General features: G+C 39.0%; 1 protein-coding gene across 1 annotated transcript; it reads right to left on the reverse strand.

The window, feature by feature from the left end:
- Positions 1-249: 249 nt before the first annotated feature.
- On the reverse strand, positions 250-15016 carry LOC116334484 (microsomal triglyceride transfer protein). Its single transcript, XM_031757913.2, has 18 exons — positions 14956-15016; positions 13510-13697; positions 13186-13329; positions 10677-10784; positions 10471-10587; positions 10234-10373; positions 10003-10153; positions 9237-9394; positions 8174-8342; positions 7875-7982; positions 7511-7723; positions 7219-7430; positions 7012-7109; positions 6735-6856; positions 6419-6646; positions 5142-5266; positions 1900-2070; positions 250-1812 (listed from the first exon to the last, which is right to left on the reverse strand). Exons 1-18 carry the CDS (start codon positions 15014-15016, stop codon positions 1665-1667), a joined length of 2661 nt encoding a protein of 886 aa, XP_031613773.1. The 3' UTR covers positions 250-1664.
- Between the last annotated feature and the right edge of the window lie 2412 nt (positions 15017-17428).

Raw genomic sequence — 17428 nt, forward strand, 5'->3', positions numbered from 1 at the left:
AGACAAATTATTAAAGAACAGTCAATACTGAGCTCGGTTTTTGTTATGCAAGCTCAGTGGTGTTAACATGTAGGCTTTCTGAAAATATAAGTAAGTGATGTTACTTGAGGGTCTTTATCAAATTTAGCCATATTTTGTGTAAGTTAGATTTTTATTTATCATGCAGTACCAACAGAGGAAATGAAGCAGTCCCACATTTATTCTGAAGCAACCGCAGCAAACAGAAAACTGGGAGTGCTGCAGATGTTACAGCTCCCAAAGAGCACTGGATTTTGAATACAGATTAACGTATTGAACTCTGAGTCAGTATTGGATAGCATAAAGAAACAGAAGACTACTTAAATTAACTAACTGCTGCTAGTTCTCCAAGATACCTGGAACTACATACTAGTTGCCAAATACTCAAGGAAGCTAAAGTTAATTTATGAAAAAGTTGCAATATTATTTTAGATTGTGCTTTCAACTTGACTCCATTGCAAAACTTTGCAGGTGTGTGATTAAGATCTAATTGAAAGACAAATTCAAACAAAGCATCCTAACCGAATCCACCAACATGTTGTCGGGTGTTGTAGTTGGTGCAATCACATCACAAGACAGTCCTATTTTATTTCTATTTGTGTTACTTTCCATGAACATAAGGACAAAAATTAAAACATAAAATAGTTTTTAGAAGCATCCTGAGTTTATTTTTGTCTCTAAAATGTTTGCGCAGCACTGTACATGCATACATTCAATCGCTTTCATGGGGTAAGTAGACAAATATAGCCACTTTAACATGTAAAACTGGTGGAGCACGGGCACAACAGATCAGAAATGTTGTGCATTATGTAAATTTGCTTCACTGAAAACTGAGTCAAAAAGCAACATATTTTCAGTGTGTACACTTTTTGTCAACCAATCTGTTTCCTTAACATGGAATCAAGTTCATGTTGTACCCAAACATTTTCAGACAAACATCAATTATATTCCTATACAAAAAAAAAATAAAAATAAATTATGGTAATGTATTCACTTTTATGGATTCAGTTTTCATCTGATAATTCATAAAGTAATGACAAGGCTAACAAATCTGTTAACTTTGTAGGAGCAACTTAAATCTTCAACAAGATTGTAAAAGACTGAATTAATTGAGAGCATTACCCTGAAGTTATTTCAAGCCTGTCAAGGGTTATACAGTGATGTAAAACAATAAACTGCTCCTCTTTAAAATACATTTAATTAAAAAAAAAAGAAAAGAAGAATTGGTTCAGGAAAAGAGCACACGTGTTCTGAGTTAAATTGCGCTCTGAAGTCTGATATTTACACGTTCCTCTTTGCTGTAACTGTGTTGGAGAAGATTACAGTGGCACTATTCATGCTGAGTATTTCACATCATATAAAACATACATCTTGTATGTGCCCATCATAAATACATTTTCAAATAAATCCATAAAAACACAAAGAAAGGATCCCTGATTGGAAACAAAAGGTTGAATTACAATGACTTAAATACTCACAGGAATGTAAACATTGCATGTGTTGTTAATAAAAAATAATGCACCACTTTTCTTTTCTTATGGTCTTTTACTGCTTTTTCACAACCTACTTTGTCACACCAGAGGTGTGGCTGCTGTCCCTGAATGCAGTGAAGCACTTGGGCATTTTGAAATCTGACGGCTTCTTTTTTACCAGTTGGAGTCGAAAACCCTCTTGCACATGTTCGAGTTCTCCTGGTGAAGAGGGAATTCGGAACCAGGAACGAGTGTCTTTTTGCTTTTGCGAGATACAACACTCTTCCCTGATGGCAGGCTCTCATACTTGGTCAGGTATTCACTGAAGGAAGAGCATTACAAAAAAAAAAGTTAAGTAATATAAGAGATTATTCAAAGATGGCAACAATTCTTTTTTTTTCTTTAATACCTGACTGGGAAGGTAGATTTGTCCATCTGCATGCACACCAGGAAGGGGTATTCTGAGAACTGGACGGTGGTGATGAAGTCCAGTGATGCCTCTGTATCAAAGCTGACCTCCACACCTGCTCTTAAAAAGTCCATGTCCACAGTAACGTTGCCAGTGATGACTAATGCTCCTCTGAAAACACAGCCAAATCAAAACAATGTGTTCAACAGACAATGCTGGGACTCTGGGCTTTGCAAGTCTGAAGTGGGAATTTGGATGGACTTTCTCATTTTATTTTTTTTTTACTACTTTCTACATTGTAGATACATACTGAAGACATCTAATATATGAAGCAAGATATATAGAATTATGTAGCAAAGGGAAATCCTTAAAGGTCTCCATGATCCTTAAGGGAGATCCTTAAAGTAGCCACCCCCTGCTTTGTTGAAAGCACTGCAAACCCTTGGCCTTCTCTCAGTGAGCTTCAGGATGTAGTCACCTGAAATGGTTTCACTTCACAGGTGTGCCTTGTTCATTTGTGGAATTTCTTGCCTTCTTAATGGGGTTGGGACAATTAGTTGTGTTGTGCAGAAGTCAGGTTGGTACACAGCTGATTGTCCCAATTTGACAACTTTTAGAATTCATATTATGGCAAGAACCAATCAGTTAAGTAAAGAGAAACGACAGTCCATCATTACTTTAAGAACTGAAGCTCAGTCAGTCCAGAAAATTATCAAAACTTTGAATGTGTCCTCAGGCGCAGTCACCGCACCCCATCTCTACATCAGCTGTTCAGAGGAGTCAGGGCTTTATGGTCAAATAGCTGCTAAGAAACCACTACTAAGGAAAAGCAACAAGTAGAAGATTTGTTTGGGCCAAGAAACACAAGGAATGGACATTAGACCGTTCAAAATCTGTGCTTTGGTCTGGTGAGTATTTGTGCGATGTAGAAAAAGTGAACGGATGGTGTCTAGATGCAAGGTTCCCACTGTGAAGCATGGAGGAGGAGGTGTGATGATGTAGGGGTGCTTTGCTGGTGACATTATTCAAAATTGAAGGCACACTGAATCAGCATGGCTACCACAGCATCCTGTAGCGACATGCCATCTGGTTTGTGTTAAGTTGGACCATCATTTATTTACAAAAGGACAATGACTTCAAACACACCTCCAGGCTGTGTAAGGGCTATTTGACGAAGAAGGAGAGGGATGTAGTGCTGCACCAGATGGTCTGTCCTCCACAGTCACCTGACCTTAACTCAATCGAGATGGTTTGGGATGAGATGGACCCAAAAGGGTCAACCAGTGCTCAGCATCTCTGGGAACTCCTTCAAGACTGTTGGAAAACCATTTCAGGTGACTACCTTATGAAGCTCATCGAGAGAATGCCAAGAGCGTGCAAAGCAGTAATCAAAGCAAAGGGTGGCTATTTTGAAGAATTTAAAAAATAAAATGTGTTTTGAGTTATTTCACATTTTTTTGTTTACTGAAATTGAAATTTCATATGTGTTCCTTCATAATTTCGATGCCTCAAGTGAGAATCTACAATGTAAATAGTCATGAAAATAAAGAAAAACCATTAAATCAGAACATGTGTCCAAACTTTTTACTGGTAGTGTATGTGCAATGATTTCTGTGTAAACTTCTTCTCTGCATCAGAAAATATTTTCCTTGTAGAAAAAGTTAAAAAAAATACATTTTTTCATATAAAATTTCAGTGTCATAAGGCAGGGCAGGAAAACTCTTGGAGCCCCACTCCATGGAATGGAAAACTTTAAACCACAGTAGTTGCAATGTGCAAAGTTTGCAGTGACAGTAGGAGAGACCTGACCTCGTTTAGTGGGGCCCCCATCTGACTCCACTCCCTCCCACTGGAAGTGGAGTGCATGATTCTGTTAAAACAAACCTAATGACAGCGAGGAAAACCATTTAGTAAAAAAAGCAGTTAACCTTCTGAGAGTGAAAAAAAATAGCGAAACTTTGGTGAGTGTAGCTGATAATTAAATATAATGCTAAATAACTAAAAGCTGTCTAGTCTATCATTTACTGTTTGGCAGAGGTGCTTCTATTACATAACTTCCACTAGCATCTCAATATTTTATTTTCTCTACTTTGACTTTAACGTTCGTGAAATTTGTTAGTTAGATTAGCCACCTCTGTTGGCCATGACACGTCACAGTCGAGTGAGAATTGTTTTCTTCATGTCAGATTATTTATAACACAGTGGTGATGAATGCTTGTTGGAGGTGAACCCTGTGAACAGACTATAGAACCACCACTGACTACAATCTGCTTCTCCTTCTAAGATGCTATCAACGCACTGGTCATACCACCAGTATAAGCCTACTTCTTGGTGTGGTTTATCACATGAATGAGGATAAAGTGAACAGAAGTCAAGCAAGTTTCAGTTAAGAAGACAGTCACAGAGGGGAAAGGTACATACATAAGCCCAATCCCAATGTCTACCCTAATGCCTGGGCACTAAATAGTCAAAACTTTGCTCATGTAGACATGGTGAGATGCCAATGTGGTTTGCTCTGTTTCTATAGATAGTCTGCCACTCTATTATCAGAGTGGAAGAGGTACAGCTATGCTGATCCATTCACCTGCCTCTGCCATTCCCCTGCGCACACAAACAGTCCTGAAGTCCAACTTCAAGTTGCGAACACCCCTCCAAACAATGGTCTACAAACCAAGGCATTGTTTCTGACATCATCATCACAGTGAATCACTCTGAAGCTTCTCTTTATTCACTTAATTAATTAATCAACCAGCTCTGGGACTCAAGTTTAAACATACGCAGGCCAAGAGCACTGATGTGCAGCCCATCAAACCACATGTGAATATTAAAAATCTGTAGCATTACTCTTTCATCACCGGATGCCGAGAGCTAACTGATACCAACCTGATGATGTGCAGTTACTGTTGTGCATTGACTGTAATGTTTTTAAAATAGAGAACCAGACAGACCTGATGTCATAGCCACACAACCCTACCAGTGAGACAGGAGTGAAGCACAATACTGGAGCAAATCCAAAGTGCAGATGGAACAAATGAATCAGGCAACACTTATAGACCGTCTAAAGTTCATGTAAATCCAACATCAACAGAAATCTATTTGCAGTGGAGTGATGTGGTTTAGAATCGACGTTCAGTTGCAGAGAGTGTTTTCTAAGAACTGTCTGTCTATCAAAAGGCTCTTTGTGCTGTGTTGTATGCTGTTTTATGGTAAAAGTTGTTTATTTCAATGGTTTGGGGATGTACCTGTTGTTAACACTGGTCTTGGACTCTCTGTACCACAGACTGATCTCCATGCCTCCAGAAATGTCAATGGCGAGACCTCCTTGAAACTCCGCACTTGCCTTCAGACCAGACTGGAGCTGGATGACCTGAAGGACAACAAATAAGAGGAAATCCCACAATGGATGCTTAATTGAAATTAAGATAGTTTGCAAAAAAAAAGAAGAAAGAAATGTGAGTCTTTCTAGATATTAAGTGCTGTAAGCATGTGGAAATTAACCCTAGGAAAACAAGAAAATTGTTTTCTAGTTTAAACTTCATATCACATTTATTCTTTGTGTATATTAGGCCAGAAAATGAGAAAAAATACACCAAACCATATTAACTCTAAGTCTTCATCACATTCTGACAAACATATAATTATATATCTGAATTATATATCAGTCATGAATGAGAATGAATCACTTCTACTACCCAAACTAACAATAGTTTATTAAGTCGACAACATAAATACTCATAAGCTGAAAAAAATAAAATGATCAATGATTGAATTCAGTCCAAAACAGAAAATAATAATGATCAACTTAGCTTTTGTATACATAGAAATATTCTAGATTTAAATCTTCTTTTGTAGGAACTAATGAGCTTGTCACAGCCACAGACAGGAAGTAACCCTGAAGTCAGAATCGATTCCATGTATTTCCACCGAAAAGCTAATACTACAGGTCCAAAAGGGATAGAGTAACACAAACCTTATGTGATATGAAAGTAAAATTTAAAAAAGCACTGTTTTTAAAATAGCACCTGTTTCACAATACCTCATCCTTGTATCAGCTTCACACATTTAGACCCTATTCGCACTTGCGTCATTCACCTCAACAGCTGGAGTTATTAAGTGTGACCCGTTCCTCTCTGTGTCTGTGTACACATACTCGTTGCATCTGACCAAGTGAAAAAGACGTGTGTTGCCCAGCATGACTCATGTGAGCTTTTTCTGCCCTGCCTCCTCTATGCTTTCTTAACATTTACGTTAAGTTTGACTTCAGCGTTAAGCCTCTCCAGCCTCCGTCTCCAGTGTCAAAGTCTGCTTATTGCACTCTTAGTCATCCACGTGGCAACGTGATGTAGCAACAATGACGGCACTTCTGACTTCACACAGAGTGTACACGTGTATATTTTTAAGTTGTGATCAGTGCTGCTTTTCCTTGAACAGAGTGAACTACAATCTGCAAATCTGACACTGTTTTTGAAGGAGAAGAAAGACTTCTGGGAACAGCTGATGAGTGTGATTGGGATCTTACCTCAGAATGATCCAAGAGCAGGATGAGACCCTTCACGACATTCATGGGGTCTCCGGTCATGGAGAACATTTTAGACATGAGGTCACTGTAACCCTTGAAGAAGGTGACGGGTCGCAGCTGGATGTCAAAAAGCAGAGCCGACATCCCGGCAAATGACTCCAGGTCTTCCTCCCCCTCATCAGGTGTGGCAGCAATCAGAGACTCCAGACCCTGGGCCTCGATCGCCACCTGGAAGAGAAATGTTCCCATTTATCTCAGTAATTCGCTCTGTTTTTGAGGATTCTGTGATTTTATGAAACTCTTTGAGTTGGTTCACCTGTAATCCATGTAGCATTGCTTCGTTAGTAGCACCAAAAATATTCATGTTGCTTCTTCTGAGGATCCCAGAGCCTGAATATAAGATGTCCAAACTGTATGTGGAGGTCAGATCGGAGGACTCTGTAGGGAGCAAGACATTAGAAATACTCAGTTAGTATGCATGTAACTGTGTTTGCTTAAAAAAATAGTCAAAGATGGATTTTTTCTTTAATTAAGATGACTTACTTTTTATATTTCATCACAATTAAAAAATATGTAATTTTTTTGTCACTTACGAGCCATGAATCCTGAAAATGCAGATGATGATCCAACCTTTGCAAAGCGGTCATAGTTATGAGAAATCATGTCCTTCATAGCTTGCCGTAGCACTTTGCTGAAAAAAAATGGGAAACATATTTAACAGTTTTAACATATCGTCATCATGTAACTGTCAAGTCCTTTTGAGCTATGATGCACAGACAGGTTATTTTCCTGTAACACACCTGGCAGGCATCTGGAAGCGGAGGATGTCCTGGATCTTTGACAGCATGTACTTGTTCATTTCATGTGGCAGGTTTCCGATGGACAGAAGCAGATTCTTCACCTCCATGTATGTGGGGTTGCTACTGAGAATGACGTCAGCAGCGGCAGCTCTCACATTTTTCTCATAGATGCGGCGATTCTGGTGATAAACCCTGTTGACTGTTTGCTTGACCTAAAAAAAAAAAAGATTAGCTGGCAGGAAAGTATTTTGGTGTGTAATTATTTAACCACAGAGTAACATTCGATTCGTACCTCACTGGTCATGAGATTCACATCATATCTCTGCAGGGCAGTGAGGGCAATGGTGCTATAGGCTCCCACTTCTGATTCAGCATATTTTGTGAAGATAGGAATGGCCTCAGGCAGGAGAGAGTTTTTTAGGGCCAAAAGGTACATCTGGACCTCCGACTCAACCGTCGTGCTGTCGGGACCGTTCAATATCATCTTCTTGACCTGCTCCACGGTCTGAGGGACAAAGATGTAGCAGAAAAATCATCAGTTAGCTGTTGATCATTTTTATTGCATTTGTAGTATATTCCAGTATGTAGGGTACACTTTCTGGTCCTTAAGAAATGCTGGGTTTTGTTCAGTGTCACTTCTTCTTTAGATGACTCACAGGTAACTTGCAGCCTCCTTTCTGGCACAGTTTGTGGACCAGGGCTCCCATAATGATCACCACAGATTCTTTGATGTCAGTACTGCCGATCTTCCCTTTAGAAATATCCTGAAAGGGAAATGTTCCTTATAACAATTTGCTGAAAACTCTGACTGCTGGCAGGTAACTTAAGCAAAATTATTCTTTGTTTACAACCAACTGGGAGTGAATCCTGCATTATTATCTTATTACCTAGAGGTCACCTGTTTCTTACAATACGTTCTAAGTGGGAGAAATTCTTACACTTTGCTTTAACTCACCAGCAGGGCCTGGAGCATTCTCTCATTGGGATGTGAAGCAAAGCCACATGCATAGAGAAACCTCTCCTGCAGAACCAAACCTTTGGCATCAGTGAAGTTAAGGAATTCAAGCATGGCATCCAGGGATTCAGAGGTCTGGGAGGATGTTACAGCATCAACAACCTGAGGTCTGATACCAGCAGAAAGAAGTTAAACAGAGCAGTTAATAAAGAGGAAATAAGATGCAAAAAAAAAGAAAGAAAGATGAGCCAGATGCTTTCAAAAGATTAGGCACTGGAAATCGTGTGGCGACTTTTTTAAACTACATGAGTGATGTTGAGGCAGGAGGTGCCACAGTCTTCCCTGACTTTGGAGCAGCAATCTGGCCTAGAAAGGGAATATCGGTGTTCTGGTTTAATTTGTTCAGGAGCGGAGAGGGAGACTATAGGACCAGACATGCAGCCTGTCCTGTCCTAGTAGGAAGCAAATGGGTCTCAAATAAGTGGATTCATGAGCGAGGTCAAGAGTTCAGAAGACCCTGTGGCCTGACAGAAGTGGACTGAAACTGACTTTACGCCTACACAGCACCCCGTGCTATCTTGCATAGATAGAGCGCTTTAGGTTGAAGTTGTAAAATGTTGCTTTTTTTGTTTCTTTCTTTGGGTTTTGTTTGGGCAGCACGGTGGCACAGTGGTTAGCACTGTTGCCGCACAGCAAGAAGGTCCTGAATTCAATTCCACCATCAGGCCGCGGTCTTTCTGTGTGGAGTTCTCCCCGTGTTTGCGTGGGTTCCCTCCGGGTACTCCGGCTTCCTCCCACCATCCAAAGACATGCAGCTTGTGGGGATAGGTTAATTGGATAATTCAAATTGCCACTAGGTGTGAATGTGAGTGCGAATGGTTGTCTGTTCCTGTGTGTTGGCCCTGCGACAGACTGGCGACCTGTCCAGGGTGTACCCCGCCTCTCGCCCTATGACAGCTGGGATAGGCTCCAGCGCCCCCCGCGACCCTGAAAAGGATAAGCGGAAGCGAATGGATGGAGCGAATGGATGGAAAAAAAAAGATGGAGCAAGGCTCTCACTTACAGAGACGTCTTGCTGGCACTCTTCAGCACTTTGAGGATCTCGTCCTTGGGCGCCTTCCTAATGGTCTGGATGAGGGCCAGGAAGCTCCGAGGAGCCCTGGCTTTGGACAGGCTCTCTGGCTCCAGCTGCTTCTTCTCAGCCTGCCAATGTTCGAACAGCTAAGAGGAAGAACACAGGGGAGAGGGGATTAGAACACAGATCATCTTCACTTAGTAATTCACCAAGACTGTACTATTACAAGTCATTTTGTTTTAATGACTTGAACAGCTCAACTTGAAACCACTTTTCCTATTCAGAACAAGGTTTAAATGCATGGAAAGTGCTCCTGGAGAGGAAACACTAGTACAATACCTTTCCCTGTCCTGTTAGTACAAATTTAAAGAGACATGTTATTTATGTGAATAGAAATGCATAATAGTGAATTAATTCTCAGAGCCAGATAAGATATATTAGCTACACATGGGTCATAATAATATAACAAAAGAAATGAAAAAAGATGAAATATTCAGATCAATTACATTTTATTTACAGTATATAGCACCAAATCAAAACAACAGTTGCCTGAAGGCATTTTACAGGGAGAGAGCCCCAATAATCAGGCGACTCCTCTTATAAGGGGAGAGGAAGGAACAACTGCCTTTTGACAGGAGGAACCCTCTGGCAGAACCAGGGTCAGGGAGGAGCCGCCATCATCAACTATAGCATCCATGAGAACAAAGCTGTGTGACAGTGAAGATTTGGTGCCTGTAAGTAAACAGTTACTCACCGATGGGCAGCCTTTGCACTCAGATTTGACCTTCTCAGCCGCAATACCAACAGCTGCCAGTTTGGTATCCATTGACTTGACAACCGCAGCAGCATCTTTCCCAGCAGCCTCCAGTGGTCCTGCCTCTGTACCAACCAATTTCAGGCTTTGCCTGGCACAGAAGGAAGTACAATTTGAAGTGTGCAGTTATAAAACATGGAAGCTCAGATGAATTCCAGTCAGAGTACTTACTTGGACACGACTTTAGCTGCAACAGATCTGCGAGCATTAACAGCCAGGGAGTGTGTTTCTTCAGCCTCAGCTGAGCGTATGAAACTATTTTCAAGTGTGAACACTGTAACAGAACTGGCCTTCCTACTCACACCCAGGACCTGGAGGGGGCGGGATTCAGAAATACTTCAGAAATCAGCTTGCAAAAGTTAATGTTTAGTATGGTTAGAGTTGGAGTTGTTCTGGATATTGACTGACCTTACTGTGAGTGGTAAATCCAGTCTCTTCTGTCTTACATGTCTCTAGATTCTTGGTTCTTGTTACTTGACCTTTTACTGCCTTGTACTCAACAGTACACCTCCCAGACACATCATTCTGTTGAAACAGACAGCTTGTTTTTATTAGTAACGTGCATGGATGTAAGTTAAAAATGATTGTGAAATGGTGATTAGTTTGTTACTAACCTCTACAACCTTCCCAGTACTGAGCTGCACTTGCAGCAGGCTGGCCAGGCCTCGTTTTAGATTCTTGACTGTTGCAGGTTCTGACCGGTAGGAATAAAATGCTTTTGCCTACAGTGTAGATGTAAAAAGAAAGCAACATGTCAGAGCAGAATTTTATGCTCTCAAACAATGCATATCAAACTGCACCAGCAGTTAAAATAGCAACTGAGGCAAACAACCTTCTGTTTTGTGCATGCTGCAACTGACAATGGCTTTACAGGTGTCAGTTTTCCTTTGCACACTCGTGTACAGAAACATGTGTGCATAGTTGTGACATCAGGGACTATTTACATTACGTGCAGGCAGAAGCGCTGTTCTTAGAAGTGCAGATAAAAAATTTTAAAAACTTAGAATGACTTTAGCATTAGCACATAAAATAATTAAAAGAGCTGAAGGAGAAATAGTATAATGCGATGTTATAATACATTTTCAAATCATTCTAGTTTAAAATATATCACACATCATACATCTACTTTCAACATAAACAAACATACTAGAAGTCTGGAAGTTACTTAAAAGTTGAGTATGTTGAATCAATTGAAAAAGAAAAATGTCAGGTCTTTGAGGGGCACGCTGAGCGATCCAGGCTGTTTTTAAATCACCTCAAATGTATTATTGATGTTGTAGATACATGCAACACATGGCACACGGTGCTCTCAGATATGTTGTGAATCATGTGGCTGTATCACTCTCAGGCTTTTTGGTAAACAGACTTGAAATGATTTAGATCAGCCTGACCATATATTTAAATTTATCACACCACAAATTTCTCCAATGAGGCTTCAGTTTGGCTCAATAATGGACTTTGACTCTTAGTCATGAGTTTAGGGATCAGCCAGTTACATCACCCTACAGTGTCTCCTTTACAGTATGTAATTTATTTGTGGCCCCCAACCACAATATCAGATAGGACCACCATAAATAGACGCTCCACCGCTACTCTGTGTATTTTTCCTGCCACAGCTTGCCATCAGTAAAAATAAACTAACAACACCAAGGGAGACACTCTTCTATCGTATTTCAGACACACTTAAAACTTTACTCCAAACTGGATCTGAGGTGATATTTTAGTTAACATGTGTGAGGCTTTCTTGAATCCTGTTATAGAAGTTACAGATCAGTACAAGACACAAATTTAAATATGTTCGGATGAAGTATGGCATCCATGTCTACCAGTGAAGGCAATGTCTGAAACCAGTATGAACAACACACAAAAAACTCTTCACTGACTGCACCACACACTGGGTGTGAGAAATAACTGCATCACTATTTTTTTTTTATTTATATTTTTTTTGCTTTTTTTAAAGAGGTCCTTCAAAATGTTTTAATGTGTTAATGGTGTAATTTTTTTCAAGACGAAAAATGCAAAAATACTAGAATTTAAAAAATAAATTATTACAAATATGTTAAAACATATGAAAAGTTAAAAGAATTGTTAAAAATTATTATCAGCAAAAAAATCAAAAATAAATATGAACATATTATAAAATATTAAAATTAAAAATGTAAAAGTTATAAAGATATAAAAAATATTGAAAAGAGCAAATATAATCATGCCAGATAGTTACATTAAAAAAAACTTTTAGTTTTGTTTTGTCTGCAAATTTTATATTTTGGATTGTCTCAGTTTTCACATATTAAAAAATGTGTTAAAAACAAATCAAAATTTAAAACATTTGAAAAATACAGAAAAAACCCCACAAAAATCATTTTTTATTATATTATCATCTATCTTTTCTATTTGTCTATCTAGTCAGGTTTTTCTAGATGAGCAGTTTTTATATATTTTGTATAATTTATTTCATTGACATTTATTTAACTTTCAACCTTTTTTTTGCAGGTTGCTCTCTCTTCTTATCTGTAGAACACACTGCTTCAAACAAGTTATCTCATTGGATTATTGCAGGTCTTTGTATTATACTGTATTGCATTGCAGTGTATACATTTTAATACATTGTTAAATTTGACAATTATTCCAAATGAAAACTGGTTACAAAGTCTTATTAGATTTGTTTTAACAAACTGGCAACATGAAAGTTCAACCAGTCTCATTACGCTTCCTGAGCCTTGCAATTTATGTGCTCGTCTAAAGTATAAAGCTTTGAAACCGACATATAATAATTATTAAAGTTTTAAGCCCAAAGTCCCTGTTTTAGTCAGGCCCCATCATTCATTCATTTATTGACCCTTTGAACCAGCTGACCTTTGCACATGCACGCACACATCTGTCTGGTATTTCCGCTGCCAGCATCATCACTTCAGTATAATGAAAGTATGCTCATTAACTCTCTGATGACAGCAACAGTGCTGTGAGTTCTGCAAGGACAGCACTGACTTTCTATCACTGCCTATATCAGCATGCCTTCCATTTAAAAGAAAAGAAGAAAATAATGATTGTCATTTCAAAAATGCTGACAATTACATTAGATCAGAGATTCCTTTAAAGGTACAACAGTGGCAGTTTTCTTACCTTTCCATTTTTTAGATGCACCAAGAAAGGCTTTGTTAGAGCTGCTAGTTTATTTTTTCCCAAAATACTTTCGGTTGTGGATCCATGTAGGATGTTCTTTTTCTCTGATCTGGGCGACACAGGCTCTATCCTCAAATTTGAGATCTGTTAAAGAGAGATTGATTAATTATAACAAAAAGCTGGCATCCTTTTCTTTTCTTCTTTTTTTATCACAAGTTAGCTTGAGTAAGACTTTTTATTCAAATGAATTTGGAGTTAACATTAAATTAATGTACGACATAATCGCATCACGTCCTCTCTCAGCATAGATTCGGGTCAACATACTGCCAGTTGAATCAGCTGGTCATCCTTGTTGGTCTGATCTCTCCAAACCAGGTTAACATTCACATCACTTGAGATCTTGTAGCCAGCACTGCCCTCTTTTGACCCCCTGACTCTGTCTACCAGAACCTCAGTGGTGTAGCTGAATTTGTACAGCTGGTTGTTGTTCAGTCGAGGTCCAGCAGCAGCACCTGAAGAAACACAGGAAGCACAGCTGGTGAACAAACATCGGGTTACGATCATCTATGAAAAGACTTTTAGCTCAGACAATGTGTCATTATTATGATTATGATTACTATTATTATCATGAGAGTGAAATAGTAATCCACCACTTCAAAAATCAAGTGTTTGTCATTTTTAAGAGAATACAGCTGTGTGTAGTTAAATCATTGAAGCTCCAAATTCTAACATTTGAGGAATAGTTGCTGATAAGCTGATACTGTTTCTCAGAAAATCACATCAATAACACAACAGCTCAAGTTTGTAGAAAGTCTAAGACATAATTTGGTCATTTATTTCATTTGAAAAGTTTCTGCTTAGTAGAAAACTTTAAATGCCATCAAATCAATGGCTTTTAGAGTGATTATTAAAACACTTAGAGGAAGTGATGTGCAGATTTGAAAGTTTAGAGCTTTTAATTTAACTTCAGAGCAATGTGGAGCTGAACTGAGGTGCTGCATACACTGCCACTTATATCAAAGTAACATGTTCATGTCAACAAAATATATTTTGCAACAAATTCCCTGTTATAAATGGACAAACTGAGATGAGATGCCTCTCTTTGCTCAAACAAATGCATAGTGGGTACATTTGTAGAGCTGTTGTGATTCAATCAGCGGTCATTTAACTGGGTGTGCTCCAAGTGAGAGAAGATAAAACTCTCTCCCGGGCTCTATTAGTGACACCCTTTATGAGATTTCTCCACAGGGGAAGACAGACTGACGTGTCAGTATTTGATTTCATCATGGGTCACTGTGCACCCTGAAGCTGATTCGATCAGTTTGTGGATCTTTTTGTTCCCTGGGAAACCTCATAGGATTTTTCAGAGAGATCTGAAGCCAGTCATCATTACAAATGGCACATATTACATGCTTTTATGTTATGTCTCCTTTACGTCTTATCAGCTGGTGATTTCAACAAACAGCACTATATTGGAAGCCACTCCACAAATGAATGAATGTGGTGGCTGTTTTCCTGCCAGCATTCATTCATTTTTGTGCCTTTGAAAGTTTCAGCGTCTCAGAGGCAAAAAGCAAGGAACAACTTAGAAAGCCCATCAGTAACTTACAAACATTTCTTTTCTGTAGAAAGCAGCAAAGCGCCAGAGTTTTGACCATTTCCTACAAATTAAGATATCTATCTTCTAGTTCCAAATAAACTCAATCAGGCTTCACTTTAGCTTTCCTCTAAACATCCCCAAAGTCCCCTCAGAAAAACGCATCAACTCACCTTTGGCAGAAGCTGAGACAGATGAGGCTGCACAAATCAAGAACACAACAAAAGTCAGCATTGTGTGTCCTCTCTCTGCAGCCAGATGAATTTAAAAATAGGAGTCAGTGGATGAGGTGGCACCACAGGGCCAAAAAAAAGAAAGCAAAGTAGCTCCAAGCTTCTTCTGCTTTGTTTTATCGGAGCGGAGGGCAGACTCCAAACTCCACGCTCAAGTACTAAGTACGAGATAACCAGCAAATCATTAACCTCAGCAGCACAGGTTTGACAGGAACATCTGCTATCCACAGACGCAGCCATGTGTCCCCTTTTTAATGCGGCGGTGCAGCGTCTGAGTCTGCGCGAGGGCTTAATCAATGAGACGGGGTTATCTGATTGACTCAAGTCATCAAGTAAGTGAGACATGCCGTCTGATTTATTTCAGCTCCCCAGTTTATTCCCCTCACTGATCAGCAGAGTAAAGTTACTTTAAAAAAATAAAAGTGCGAAAATATCAGAATGAGCCCGACAATGAGTTTAAGAGAAAGAGGGAGAGGGAGAGGTCCTCGCGTTAAACACCTTTCACCTCATTTCATCTGCAGTGAACAGTCAAGACTTTGTCGTCGAGTCTTGGTTGGAGGAAATGGGCAGTCTGTCGGAGAAACCAGCCCCGTAGCTCAGATTACAGCATCTCAGTGTGGGCTGTAAAAACGCAAATTTCTGCTGTGGGCCCGAATATTTCGTGTGTGGGTTATTGCAGCGATATATAACTGTACATGTGTAGTTTCCCTTGTGCAGATGCATTCATTGGTGCAAATCTCAGTCTGTTTAATGAAAGCCGCTGTTGATTAAGGACCTACCAATTGGAATGGCTCCTGTAGGCCAGACTGTGTTTCAGCTGAGATCCGTTTAGATATTTACTGTTTATTTGGCTGTTTGTTTCCTAGCAGAGCCTGAACACTAAAAAAAATATCGGTTGAATTAAAAAAATAATAGTTTCTAGTCATTGTATGAAAACACATCTGACACTTTGTGACTGTAAAGGGTTTTTTCTTTTAATTTTACAGCCTTGTTGTCTCTTGAACTTTCTCTTTATTGACAACAACAATAATAATAATAATAATAATAATAATAATAATAATAATAATAATAATAATAATAACAATAATAATGATAACAGGTTAATAAAAGTAATTTTATCACATATATCAATGTCAGAAGAAAAAAACTTCATAATCAAAAAAGCAAAACTCAAAATGAAAAATTAGCGCATTATTTGCTAGGCAGATGTGTTGTTGTGGAGAGAAAATGCAAGTATGAAAAATGTCCTTGTAGAAAATCATGCTGTGAAACAAGCCATGCCATTGTTATAACATTTACTACGTGGCTCCATTGGTAGTGGTTTACACATCTGCTAACAAGTCAAAGATCCCAGGTTTAATTCTGGAGACACACATCAGCAGGAGGTGGGTGCACAGTCACCCATATTTATTGTATTAATAAAAATAAAATAAAATCTGTCATGCGGAGCTACCTGCTGTGGTGACCTCTTGTGAATAAGGGAGCAGCTGGAAGTAGCCTTACTGAGATGAACCCCAAAATGTCTTTTCTTTAACCAGTAATAATAAAATATCTCATGGCTATTTTCAAATAAACAAGTGAATCCTGTTGCATCAACACTGGATGCAGCAGTTCCAGTGTAGCAGTGGGGATGATGGTGATGATGATCAGTATGATGTATGATTTCTATAAAATTAGATTTAAAAAATTACCTCTTTTTATTTCATAATTTACTGATAACAAACTCCAACAACTGGAAAGTAAATACTGTGAACTCTTGTCAGCAGCCAAAAAAGCTGTTAGGCTTTTCTGGTGGACTCAACATCTGTCACAGATTATCTGCAGATAAGTGAGAAGGATGTGTGTTATGGCCTGTGGCATACTGGCTAAAAGCAACAGTACAAACACATGTACAGAACAAACAAAACGAGTTCAGATACCTTAGATAAAGCAGGAAAAATTACAATAACAAGACCAAATAGGGCGGCTCTTTCAGACACAGATTTGACTAATGTCTTAATATCTCTTAATATTGCATACATATTCATTGTTAAAATTTAAACCTACACATTATTTAAATGTATTGGCTTGTTTTTCAAGTGAAAAAAAAATGATGTCTTGCCATAAGAATCCATCTATTTTCTTCAACTTATCCGGTTCAGTGTTGTGGGGATGGCTATCCCAGCAGTTATAGGGCAAGAGACAGGGTAAAACCTTGTACTGGTCACCAGTTTACTGCAGGAACAGCACAGAGAGACAGACCCTTCATGCTAATATTCACACCTATGAATTTTGACTTGCCAGTTAACCTAACCTGTGTGTGTTTTAGGATGGGGAGAACATGTAAACTCCAAACAGAAAGTCCCCAGCAAACTGGTGGATTCAAATACATCCACTTTCAACAGGTCAGCAGTCTATCATAGTGCTAACACAG

This window comes from Oreochromis aureus, linkage group 6, assembly GCF_013358895.1.
Source record: "Oreochromis aureus strain Israel breed Guangdong linkage group 6, ZZ_aureus, whole genome shotgun sequence".
Taxonomy (NCBI): Eukaryota; Metazoa; Chordata; class Actinopteri; order Cichliformes; family Cichlidae; genus Oreochromis; species Oreochromis aureus.